Source organism: Oreochromis niloticus, linkage group LG19, assembly GCF_001858045.2.
Source record: "Oreochromis niloticus isolate F11D_XX linkage group LG19, O_niloticus_UMD_NMBU, whole genome shotgun sequence".
NCBI lineage: Eukaryota > Metazoa > Chordata > Actinopteri > Cichliformes > Cichlidae > Oreochromis > Oreochromis niloticus.
Genome location: NC_031983.2, coordinates 9,260,081 through 9,273,622, shown reverse-complemented (window position 1 = coordinate 9,273,622; position 13,542 = coordinate 9,260,081). Strand labels below are relative to the sequence as shown.

Genomic DNA, 13,542 nt, shown 5'->3' with positions numbered 1-13,542 from the left:
GCCTCCTGCGCTGGTTAAAATCAAATTGCCATCTCCTTCATTTTAAGAGCTGAATAGATTGATTGCATTCTTGGCTGTTCTGTGGAAAATGCACGCATACATGTGCGTGTCCAAAGTCCCTGCATGGGTGAGCAAACGCATAGTATGTGTGTTGGGGACATCATAGGTGGGCCAGGAATTAGTCCGGCCCTGGGACTGTGGCGGAGAATGCCTGCCGCCTGCTTGTCTGAGCATGCGGCCAGCAGATCTGTTTATTGTAGCCAGTGACGGTTTCCACAAGCCTAATGGGACTGACACCCCACTAATGATCTAAGCATGTACAAAACCACGTTCCACAGTTAGCAGACACTGCGCTACCACATAAAACCAACTCAAAACACAAGCCAGAAAAGCGGATACACCAGGACAACCATCCTGTTTCGATTTCTTTATTTCGCCCCCCTTTCAGTTCAGTTTCTCTTCTGTTCCAGTGTCAGTTTGGTAAAAAAGGCCTGCTCACACCCAGCGTGAGGCTGCTTGCTTGTGCTTTAATGGGAGGTGTATGCGAAATGGACAATTTGAATCTGACAATGAAGGACAGCACCTTAATAAGCACTTCTGAGGGCTCTAGTCCCTTGCTTCGCCTGCTTGCCTCCCCTTTGTTGCCAAATTAAAAGGACATGGTACATGTAATGTAATTACAGCTACTAGGGAGGGAGAGAGTGGGAAGCAGGGAACTAGAGAAGGCAGCACTCGGGTTAAGAGCGAAGGGGGGGGGTCAACTGCACCCGTGGAAGTGACTGGGCGACCTCAAGGGCCACCATGGTTCAAGGGCAAAGGGAGGCTCTCCCCCACACACACCACACCACACACACACACGCGCACACACATACACGAGTGAAAAGTGGAAAGAGAGGGTGTGAAGCCGTTGGCAGGCACGCTTTGATCTGTCGGTGTGGAGAGATATCCGGCTCCCCTCGGATCAGAGTGCTCCTGTGCACACTGAAGTAGGCCCCCCTTTGGTGGGTGATTGACGGCTGCGTGGCTGAGGGACTGAATAATCCACTCTAATAAGATGTAGGAAATGGACCTCCAGCGTTTTCTCTGATCCAGACGTCGGGACCACATTGACAGCTCCTCTACAACAGAACAGCTGGGAACCAGAACGCAAATTGTTACCTTGTTAGGTGGAAGTAATCGTTGGCCAAAATTGTTAACATTACCTGTGCAAGTTTAATACATAAGACATTCAACTGATTAAAAAAAAGAAGTCTGTTCTAAAGACATTTTTGCAGACGGTTTTTTGGGTTGTTTTTTTTATGTGTTTTGATAATCAGAAGTGCCATTTTATTTCAGCTGGTTTCAGTATAATTAAGACAAGGACCTAGCACCAGATTCTCCTGCACTGAGCAGCTCACACCAAAATAATCAGGATGAATAAGCAGCCCTGTAGTCCAGCAGAAACACATGTATACTTGATTTTATGATGTTCAGTTTTCTTCTTTTGGGTCAAATAAGTGTCTTACGTTTTGTAAGTACATCAGCAGGTTTAGCTGATGCGGTATGTTGTGTAGTTTATGATGGCAAATGTTTGCAAACTTTAGCTTGAATTTGCGACATAAATTGCTATTATTAGTTTGCGACTGAGGTACGCGTCTCCTCTGTGGCCACGGCGGCCGTCACAAAGACAAGTTGTCCTGCTGAGTAGCGCATTTCAGAGGAGCAGGTCGTGTACAGACCTCGGCTGACAGCGACCAGACAACCATGAGCGGATCCAAAAGCAGTGTTGACCGTACCCACTTCTACTTGCATCACTAAGCTATAAACCTACGACACAGTCTTTCTCTTTCTGTGATCATTTCATTTTGCCTTCTGTTTACACACTCGAACGTGCAAAAATCTTTTAAACGATTGCCTGTTGCGTTCACCTCCTATCTGCTCCGGCATCCTGTTTTTCCTTAGTCCACCATCTACTGCCCACCTCAAACTCATTAGTTGGCTGTTGGTGGTTGTAGCTGTGAGCTCTGAGGTTAAGCAGTTTCAGGCTTTCCTTTCTTTGCCGTGCTGAGGGGCTTCGTCCCCCAGTTCGCTTGTCCACGAAAAGAGGGGGAAAGAGGAGCTTCGGTGTACGCTCAGCATCTGCGGTCTCAGACTCAAGTGTGCTCAGCCTGGCCACACTCCCAGCTTTACTACCTCAAGCTAATATTGTAAATTAGGTGAATAATTCAGTTAAATGGCAACTGAATTATTCACTTCACTTGTTGGTGTAGCGCACAAGTAGCACCCTGTATTTTCTTTTTTCTTTTTTTAAAATGTCATTCTTTGTTTTACTGGTTTGGGAAATCTTTTTCTGTAAAATATGAATATAGGCTCTCTTCTCTAAAGCTGCCACAAATGTAATGTTCCATTATTCAGTCTGTAAATAAATTAAAGGGCTGTTGTGGGTCTGTTCTTTATAACACCGACTGCTTCTGTTATCTTTTCCAGCTGTTCTCAATGTGGACAATTCTGTGGTGGATTTGGAGACAATTGAGGCTTTATATGAAAACGTAAGTAGCGTGTGTGTGACATTTAAATGTTTTAAAAAAGGGAATGAAAAGGAAAAGGCTCTAAAGTTTTCACAAGTTTAAAATAAAACTAGATAACACCTACAGCGGGGGAAATTATCATTCGACTCCCTGCTGAATTTGTAAGTTTTCTCTAATTTTTTTTTCTGTTAGCTTCATTTTTAATACAGAATATCAATCAGTTCAGCAGCCGATCAAATAATTATTTCCCCAACTGTACATGGTGTTAACGAAGCAAAAAAGGTTTCTATACAGATGCATCTTAAAATCTTCTCTAACAAAAAGCTGAATTGCCTATATTTCAACACAATATTTACAGTATTGAGCCACATCTTTGTATTGACCTTTGCATTGTGTCTCTCCATAGAGGGCCACCAGTGACGAGATGGAAAAGATAACGAGACATTATGAGACCTCCAAAGAAGATGAAGTGAAACTGCTGGACAAACCTGAACAGTAAGATTTTGTTTTTAATCAGGTCTCACAAATTTGATTATGTGTGAAAGGATATAGATGTGTATAGAGAGAGAGATATAGAGATGGAGGGTGTCGTCATTCGTTTCGACACATAGTGTGCATTGTTACATAGCCTTTGCGTACGTGCAAAAATGTGCATTAATGGACACTGCTTCAGTAGTTTTTGTCAGGGTTAAGCAGTCCAGGCCAGTTAACGAGGCCTGGATCCAGCGGTGCCATTCAGCCTGGCCTTCCTATTTCCATGTTTGACCAAAGCTGTCACTATAGACTCCTGAGTCATCCCTACTCAGTGTCTACCTCCATCAGCAGGGTCTAATCACACAGGATGTTACCACTCCGCTCCCCTCCGACACTGCACTGTTTACATAAGTCGTCCCGCATCAGGCCAGAGCTACCTTTGATCAGTCTCCGTGCGCCGCTCGCCGCTTTCCTCCACCCGACCCCGCGGACCTTTCAAACCCAGCCGAGCAGCGCGGCTCATGACTAGCAGCTGCCTGCCTGTGAACAGCAACGTTGACTCAGTCAGCCTGTGTGGGGAAGCTGGGCCTGCCAAGGACCCAAAATAGTTCTTCCTGTTAGACGTTTTGTTTAATTCTGTCATAACACATCACACCCCATACTCTTCCACCTCCTTCTCATCCTCTCTCTGCCCCTCCTCCCCTTTTGTTTTTCAGGTTTCTGTATGAACTCTCTCAAATTCCGGACTTTGCGAGCCGAGCCCGATGCATCATCTTCCAGTCGGTATTCCTCGACACCATCTCCTCTATACATCGCAAGGTGGAGATCATCTCCAACGTCAGCAAAGTAAGAACGTCACGACAACAAACTCTGCTTAAAAAGTGTCAGCCTACAAGAACTAACCCCAAACAAACTGTGTGTGTTTGTCAATGTCAGGAGTTGCTTGATTGCAACAGTTTGCGGGATATAATAGGTCTCATTCTGGCCTTTGGGAACTATATGAATGGAGGGAACAGGACGAGAGGGCAGGCTGATGGCTTTGGGCTGGAGATCCTCCCCAAGCTAAAGGACGTCAAGAGCCGGGTAAAACCGTTAAAGGCTGTAAAATCTTATAAAAGTAGTGTACTATCCTAGTGAGCTGATTCATGCCCTTTTATCTTAATTGTCTGTTTTGTTGTTTTCTTTCTTCAGGACAGTCGCATGAACTTGGTGGATTACGTGGTTTTATACTACTTGCGTAATTTTGATGAGGTAAATTAATCAAATTTTTTTTTTTTAAAAATAAAGTTTCACAGCTTTTAAATGTCTCCTAAGTAACACGTTGCTTCATTATTGCAGCATGCTGGTACAGAAAAGAGTGTGTTCCCTCTGCCAGAGCCACAGAACTTCTTCCAGGCTTCTCAGGTTAAGTTTGATGACCTCGCCAAAGACCTCCGAAAACTCAAGAAGGATCTGACTGGTACGACGTGCCCCGCTCGTATAAGCGGGTTCATTTCTACCACATTGAATTTATTGCTTAGGTTATCTTTGTTCCCCAGTAAATCAGTCAGCGTAATTGTATACATTACCATCTTTCACCAGAGCAGTTTAAATGTAAATGCACATCCCGTGGACTCTCCCCTCCCTCTGCAGGGAGGTTTCTGGGTTTATTCAGGACCTCGAATGGCCCGAGGGAGCTTTTCCCAATTCCCAGACATTGTATCTTAACAACCGTGTCATCATAACACGACGGGCTTTCCTGTTACAGGACTAGTGGCAGGACATTTGGCATCTTTATATCTTTGTCTGTGCAGCATTTAAAGCTAGAGTAAAACCCAAAAAACAAATTCCAGGTCACTGAGGATACATCAGAGGGACAATAGGGGGATTAAAAATTAAATACACTTTTGATGTTCTGTGCTGGTAGTGTCCTGGGCGCCGAGCCACTCAGTAACCCAGCCAAGCAGCCAGTTAGTCTTGGCCAGGGCCACACGGAGGTTAAAGGCGATGCCCCCCGGTGCCCCCGGTGTCTGTCGTTATTTAAATCAACCAATAATACGGCATATGAAAGCAATTAGATATGCTCCACAGCTCTCCCCTGCGTCTTTCAGATTGCTGTTAAAGCCCTCTCCTCTCTGACCCGAGGGAAAAATACAAAGAGTCTACTAAAGTACCCAGACCCACCTCAAGCTGTCACTCATTTATTAGGAAAAATGGAAGACCTGAAGACAATAAATGCAACACGAGGGCCCTCGTATTTGATCTCTGCTGCAACACAGTCTGGCACAGTAGTCCTTAGGGGTATTTGCATCACAGGGCAGGCCCTGGATTCTGGATATTTGCTGAGCTCCACCTATGACTCCCACCATTTTTATCCTCTCCAGCCGACAGGAATAAATATTTATGCCAGGCTATTATAAACCAGCCAAAAGAAAGCAACTGGTCTTAATTATAAAGCTAACACAGATCACCTCCATCCACATCGAGAACACTGCCTGACACTGAGAAACTAACACCGGATCACGCTTCGGTTTACTCGCACTGTTTGACTTTGGCGAGCAGAGCTGCCCACCCCTCACCTGATCCCGAGATGGTGATTGCAGTGGTCGCCGGTGTCTTGCCCTGCAGCCTTGGGTCAAAGGCGAGGAGTTGTGATGCTGAGAGTGAGAACTTCATCCCTGCTGAGCTTAGTCCACCTCCGTGGGCCTGGGCACATTTAAGATACTGTATGTTTCTGAGCTTTGAGCTGAGTTGCTCCGGAGAGGGCTTGCCGTCCACTTGGCTGCCCTCTTCTTCACTGGCTTGTGCAGAAACATGATCCTCTTTTGATGGGGCTTCCTGTTTGGGAAGAGGGTGATGACCTTTTCTGTGCTGCTCTCAGAGGGAGAGGGATGAGTGAGAGGCCATAAGGACCTAAACCTACTGTAGGACTCGGAGCTCCCAGTGAGACAAACCATGCTGTGGTTAATTTGTGCGTTAGTCTTTAGAACTCGGCACTAAAGATTAAGTTTATCATTAAAATTCGGCACAACTCAAAGTTAAGTCTTCTCAGAATTCCTTTTCATTTCTCGACCAGTGGCTACCTACTAAAAGATCTCTTTAACAGCCACATAATTGAACCAGACAGATGGGAAGGGATGCAACCAAATGAAATAGGATCAAATAAAAAGAAACAGTCAGAGCTCATTTGCTGCTCAGGGGAGTTTAGTGTTTCACAGAAGTCCCGGCCTAGGTTAGGCATTCATCACTGTGGCAAATCAGACAGTGTCCCGATTTTAAATGGCCTTTTAATGTCACGTTCAGGCTGGGCCTTTAGCCTGAGGTCTGTTTTACGACGGAGCCTCAGCTTGGAACGGAATGAGTGAATTCTGTTGACCAAACAAGGCAAAAATTACGCTAAAATCTGATCCTTTTTTATGTTTATTGATTTGTTGCAAGTAATCATACGATTTTCTAGCTTTTTGAATACGACTAAATTTGTCAGCACATCGCATAATGGCTGGATAGACCCGGATAAACCCAGGTCCATATGTCACATACCCCAAAAAAGAGCTAGAAAATGGATGGATGCATTTGAAATGTAAAGTTTTGTCTATATCTGTAAAGATATAGACAAAAGCACCTTTTCCTTTTAATGCATCTTGAAGCCATATTTCAGTGCTGCTGCTGATATTCAAAGTCCTGCCTGAAGCCTCTACCTGTCAGTGCTGTATTTTCCAGCAAAAAAGGGAGAAGAGTTGTAGTTAGGTGGATATGAGCTGATTTATGAGGGATGGAAAGGAGAGAGAACGCCTTACCTTTTCCCCACGGCAGTCTCCTGGCTGGCCTTGCTGAGAGGTGATAGTATTTTTCATCCCATAGAAAGGAGAGCTGGATACTGACAGACCACTGGAACTAAAGATAATTGGAGATCAGTGAGAGAATTCACTTTCCAGGTATAAATAACTAGAATGTGCCACGGCTGGAGCACTGCACTGGTTTAACCTCCTGGAGGAAAAAAAAGAGTGCAACAAAGTTTATGAAGTTCACTATTACATTCTGAATATAACTTAGATTAAAATATTTAAAAATTAATTATCAAATGAGCTCAAAGGTCCTGCGAAGGAGGAGAAGGACTTTTTCTTTTATCTCCTGTTTACTGCGCATCTCCTCGTCTCATTTGTTTGCTTCCTTGGTGGATTTTGCTTCATCATGAACCAGAGCTTCACAAATGGGAGGTAGTGGAGTGTAATGGCCACATTTGTGAGACCAAGCCATTCATCAAACAGCCATGGTTGAGATCTTGTGGTGTTCCGCAGAGTCTCCGTCCACTCTTAGGCATTGTCTTTAAGTCGACTTTCCGTAGTCGTGAATTGTCCTGGCTGGCTGCGATTTCCTGGTAGCTTCAGCGGGGGCTCTTGCTTACAACAGTAAAAATCATAAGTACATGTTAACATCAAAAGCACCCATTTTCCTAACCACACAGGGTAAAAGCTGGAGCAAAAGTCTATCTTTCTGTTTGTTTTTCTTCCCACTTAACCCCACCACCACCCCATTTTTTTATTTTATTTTTTTAAAACCCACAGTTGTTGGCCCATTACCTCATATTATGCAATAAGTCTCACATTTACATGTAATGGATCCACCAGTGTCTCCTTAGAAATGCATGTTTTTGTAAGTGTTGCTCGAGTGTCTCAGGAAGTCAGCTCTGTTTATCCTCCTCGTTACTGTACCTATGACTCTTTGGGTTTGTTTATGCATGTTCTTAAAATATTACTTGTATTTATTTATTTGTTGTTTTTGTTTTTTTTTTGCTGCTTAAACATTGTCCACCAAAGTCTTAGAAGCAAATCACTATCAAAAAAAATTACAGCAATGCATAAAACCAGAGCTCTCTGATCAGTGATGTGAATAATGTCTTGATACCAACTAGGATTTAAAGGGCAGAGCTGTTGTTGTCTGGCCCAACAAAGCAAAGAGTAAAAATCCTCTTTATGTTCTACAACATCTGCCCAATGTTGGCTCTATAAATTGTGTATGATGCGCATGTATATATGCAGTACCTCTGATGGTAATTTACATTATTATTATTTAAATTTAATTAGTTTATTCAGTCTTATTTAAAGTCTTATTTAAGAAGATATTATTAGGTATTTAAAGTACATTAAAATAGGTGCTTTAAATTTTTGTATATACTTTAAAATAAAATTCTTTAATTATACTTTTTTACTAAAGATTAAAAAATGCATTTGTAATGCAAGAAGACTATTAATTTACATTAATTTAGAGAGCTGATTAAGTTGTCTATTACTCCATTATCTTTAAAAAAAAAAAAAAAGACTTGTATGCAAACATTAAGATTTGTTTTTTTTCCTTAAGCCTAATTTTTGTACATATTTACGATTAGCTCACTTACATTCACTTTCCCCATTAACACAAAAGTTTGGCTTTATTTTTCCGGCCTTGTGTCTGGCCTGATGGCGTCAGTCATTTACTTGCAGGAGAGTCCTCCTCCTCCTGAATGCACTTTTTTCCAAAAAATGTATTATCACTCCAAGACAATGTCTCAAACCCGAGCCCTGGGCTTTTATTCTTTACAGCTGTTGTGTTTTTGTGGGCTTCCTCCTTGCGGCTTTTGCTGTCTGGACCACATTTGGAAGCGAGCCGCCTCTAAATTGTAGACTTGCTGTTTTGAACACTTTTTTTAATGGGTCTTTTTGAGTCGGGGGATTTTTGTTAAGGAAACGTGGTTTGTCCAAACAGGATATTTTGGTTGTCATGTTTGTGAGCTTGCTGAGTTCTGTCTTTTTATTTCAATAACTGCTGGCTCCCACTTTCCATGAATTTAACTAGAGCCCTGGATTCCAGAACGAGCGGCTGTTGACGTAGTTGCGTCTCAGTTTTAATGCTGGGATGTCGTGCTTCCTGTCTCAGTTAATAAGACACCCAGTAAATAAAACCAAGCAATAGAGCGGGTTTACCGGACTACAGGTGCGGCAGCTCCGCATGCAAACGCGTTAGAGCCAAACTGAGATGTTAAAGCGGCGACACAGTGAAGTTAGACTGCGGCCAGACCTGTTAATGCTCTTGTTCTGTTGCAGAACTATTTAGCTATGCTGTCATAAGCAAGTTTAGGTATTTATTGCTGCCATTAATGACTTACAGGTTGAAGGATTGTGCAAAGTTCTTTTCGCCAGGCGTCTGTGTGTGTATAGTTACAGTTGAGAGGAAATGGGGAAAGGTTCGGCTGGAACACGCTCACTCACGGCTGTTTCCTCTGAACTCGTGTGAGTTGGATCATTTGGCACGACAGAGGGGGGGGGCATCCACAAACAGCAAACACATCTGCTCCGTTCACATATACGGCCAGCGCTGAAGGTAGAATACAAATGAAATGGTCACCATTGTGTAAACTGGTTTTAAAGTTTCAAAATAAACCTCAACAATATGCAAACTGGCATGTGCCTGATTTGTAAATCGAGGCACGGGTGGGAAATCTGAGGATGGGTAAGAAAACGGGTTTAAATGTGGAGCTAGAGGACAAAATAAAACTGCAGCTTTGTGCTTACTGTAAGCACTCGATTAAGGCCAAACATTACAGGCAAAAACATCTATGCATTACACTCTGAATATTTGTATTTTATAAAGACAAAAAAGCTGTGTAATCACAGAATTTTGCAATGCATTGCAATCTTTTCAGAGCGCTGATCTTTATACGCTAAACTAGTAGCATTTACTTTACTTACATGTGCAAAACTTTATTATCTGAAGGGTTTTACAGAAGTTTTTGTTTATTAAAAAAAAACATATATTGTTCCAAGCAAATATAGTGAAAAGTCTTTTTCTATTTTAATGTCTGTCAGTTCATTTTTTTTTTTTTTTTATCCTGTTTACCAGGAATCAGAACTCCTTTTAAATCCTTGTGTTAAAATTAGATGAGATGTGTTACAAAATATGCGAAAATATCATTTCAGCCCTGAATGATAGACACACTTCACACTTTTGGTTTGTTAACTTTATTCTTATATCTGTACCTCTCCCTTTAGGCCCTTCTTTCATCTCCTTTTTTCTTTCCTTGTTCTTTTTCCTTCTTCTAGCGTGTGAGAAGGATGTGCAGAAAGTCTGCGCTAACTCATCAGAAGAACACCTGCAGCCTTTCAAGGACAAGATGGAGGGATTCGTCTGCGCTGGTGGGTGAAACTGACATTTTCCTGTTTATCTAAAACGAAGAAAGAAATGTTCTTTTTCTTCTCTTTGTAGTTTTAGTCTTTTAAGTGCCATGATCATGTAAATACATGTGGATTTGATGTTTTTTCTAAGGAATGTCTCATTTCAGATGGCTGCTTTTACCTATAAAAATCCCCCCAAAATTATGTCCACAGTCTTCATTATCTAAATATTTGCCAAAACATAACACAAAGATTACTATTTAAATTACTACCATTACTATTGTGATATGCGTGTAATCCTTTCTCTCCTTTCCAAATGTTCAGCAGTAACCATTTCCTGCTGCTGTTAAATCAAGATGAGGGATATGTGTTTAATCTTTCCCGCTCCCTTTAAATGACACTCTGAAGTCCTTTTCCTCAGATAGCCATAATGGATGTTTGCCCTCACTCGTGCTCATAAGTGGGCCTGACTCATATGAAGGTGTTTTAAAAAATAAAAAATAAAAACAATCATTTGGAGAGATGATTTACAACCAGTGAGATGGCTGCAAAACCGAGCTCAGGGAGACAGAAAGGCCCCGTTTTCACCCTGACACACAGCATGTGTGCTTTTAAAACAGGGAGCTGTAATTATGTTTTGTTTTTTGGGGGGTTTTGCTATGTCAGACAGTCAGCTCGTTGGTAGAGAATCAGTCTCCTGGTGAACGTGGGTGTTTTTGTTCTTGCTGAGAAGGGGCGTCTCGGTGCCCTGTAAGACAGCATGAGGACAGGAGTCTACAGGCCTGTAGAAGAGATCACGTTGCGTTTAACATGGGTCCTATGTACTCGTGGGTTCCATAAAGCTGGCAGGACATCCTTAGCTGTGGCCTAATAAAGCCGACTCGCCTCGGTGGATCACTCTTGGGGACCAGGAGCGGATCTTCCCTGACAAACTCGGACCATCTTGTCGTCTGTCTCCTTTCTGACCCACACATTAGCAAAGTCCTCTAGTGTTCGCTTGTCAAACTCATTTTACACAACGGGCCACATACAGCTCACTTATGTGGGCCGAAGCAGTGAAAGTCCACTTTTTGACGGTGTAAAGAGTTTAACTGCACATTTTAATGCTTCTTAATGTAAGAATAAGCTGTGCAATTTCAACTCTGTCTCAGTCTATGTGATAAACCAAATTCTGCTGTAAAAAATAAATAAATCTCTCAGCACAACTCTTAGAAAGCTTAGAAATTACAAAATGTATGTGTAAAACTACAGAAATAGTTCTGGTATAATATTGCACAAACTATGCTGCAATTATATTAATTTCCAGAAAATTTTATTATGGTATTCACTGTGGATCCACAGTAGATGGTGAAAAAACGGAAACTTTTGTGTCTTTTAGTGGTTCATTAATCATTACTTAATTACTTTGGCATAGTATAAATGTCCGTGTGGGAGGTCGTTATCAGTAGAAAAAGATGTAAAACTTATGAAAATACAGTTGGAAGTCCAAAATTTATGCCCTCCTTCACATTTTCCAAAGCTATCCAGTGGATCGGATTTGAGTGGCCCTAATGGTTGATATCCCTGCTTTAGGGTGATGAGAATTCCTGGAAATGACCCAAAAGGAAGAGTGCAGGGAATTCCACCACATCTGATTTAAAGCACTTTCACTAACTGAAGTGAGAATTCAGAGAAAGCAACAGCGGTAACTTTAATATTGTGAATCCTTAGGCCTGGTAGTGCCTGCATAAATGGATACTGTGGTTCTAGAAACTGAGCAGTGAGCCAGTTAAACCCTCTTGTCTCAAAGGCTTTATACCTGAATGGCAGTATTTAAAGATAATTACGAGACTTCCATTAAAAATAAACAATTCTCCATTGCTCTTATCCTGTAACCTTTATCGTCTGGAATTTGTTTGTTCTTTTATTTTAATTTCTCCATCATATGTCCAACCCTAAATGTTATCTTATGTTTATTTGATCCTGTATACTGATTTTCTGGAATATGCCTTTGTTTGTTTCCATATTCTTTGTTTAAACTTAGCATAAAAATCCAGGTCGCACTTTTTCTTTTTGAACACATGTAATCAACCACTTTTTTTCTTTGCCGTTTTATTGGACGCTCTTTGAAACCTCTGGGGATACTGACACTGGCATATTTTTCATGTTGAATATACACCGTGACTAATTGAAAACAAATTCCTGCTTTTTTTTTTCTTTCTTTTTTTTTTTTTTTATCTCGGCTTGCGTAAATCTCGTTTCACCGTCTCTCCTCGGAAAATGCGTGTGTATCATCACCTCCTCGCGCTTCCTTTGTTGTCAGTGAGTCAGTAACCAAAACTCCACTCGCTCAGACTGCCTGTGAATTACGTAGATGAAGTGAAATTTGCGCTTAACAACTGTCCAAGGAGCCACTTCTAATCTAAAGTCTTTGAGATGTGTCTCCGTTCTGTTAGAGGAGTTGTTCGGGGGTGAAAAGGGGTGTTTGGTTTGTTTTTATATCTCCAGCATCCCCTCTCAGACTGCTCTACATCTCTTTGTCATCTGGCTGCGAAGTAAAGCGGCAGTTTGGAAAAGTGTGTCAGAGTTTTAAAGCCTCGCTTTATTGTCCTTCTCAGCATGCGCGTCTCATAACTTTCTAGTTAGCGACTAGTGGTTTCATGTTTGCACGGGGGAGTGGAGGAAGAGAAACTTCACACATCCTCTCCCTCTCTGAGCCAATCTCTCTCTCGCTCTCCCTGAACCCTCCCTCCCGACTCCTATGCCACCTCTGCAAAGTCGCACCAGAGGGGTACCTCAGGCGCCAGCCTGACCCCCACTGAGACTAACGCCATTGGTCACGGCCCCACTCCTCTCCCCCCACCACCTCCCTTTATCCCAGACATTGCCACCACCCCCTTCATTAGGTTTACCTTAACCCTCTTGCCCACATACATGTTAAAAAAGAGAGAGAGAGAGAGAGATGAAAAGTAAACCGGGTGGTTGATCGAAGGCTTTAGTTCACCTTCTCCCAGAAGACCCCCAAACCTGCCTTTGAACAATTTTTTGGAGACTTCCCCCTCTTAAATCTTCAAGTAGGAAAGGTCCCCCATCATTGTAAAAAGGATGAATCTGGAAAAATGCTATAAATCTGAGATCACAGGCACTCTCTGGCCCTAGATAAATTCTTGCACCTCGGCCTGGCCCGCCGCACACATCTGCCTTGCATTTAGACACTTTTACATGGCAGGAGTCCACAGGAGCCTCCAGTTCCCAAGCCTCTCCGCTCAGCCTTCCACCCCGGCTTCAGCACTGCATCGACAACACACACACACACACACACACACACCTCAGCAAACAGACCACCATCTCCGAGCTGAGCTGAGGATTCGCTCTCGTGGGGACTCGCGTGCACAAACGCACAGAAGTAATGTCAGATTTTACAAAGTGCTTTTCAGTCACTTGGATAACATGCT

General features: G+C 42.5%; 1 protein-coding gene across 1 annotated transcript in view; it reads left to right on the top strand.

Annotated features, from left to right (window-relative positions):
• LOC100703349 (formin-1) overlaps positions 1–13,542 on the top strand; it is a 50,681-nt gene that overhangs the window by 27,656 nt on the left and 9,483 nt on the right. The window contains 7 exon segments of the mRNA XM_019349056.2: positions 2,467–2,528; positions 2,914–3,002; positions 3,698–3,827; positions 3,918–4,064; positions 4,173–4,232; positions 4,320–4,440; positions 10,037–10,129. Coding sequence (XP_019204601.1) covers positions 2,467–2,528; positions 2,914–3,002; positions 3,698–3,827; positions 3,918–4,064; positions 4,173–4,232; positions 4,320–4,440; positions 10,037–10,129 — 702 coding nt within the window.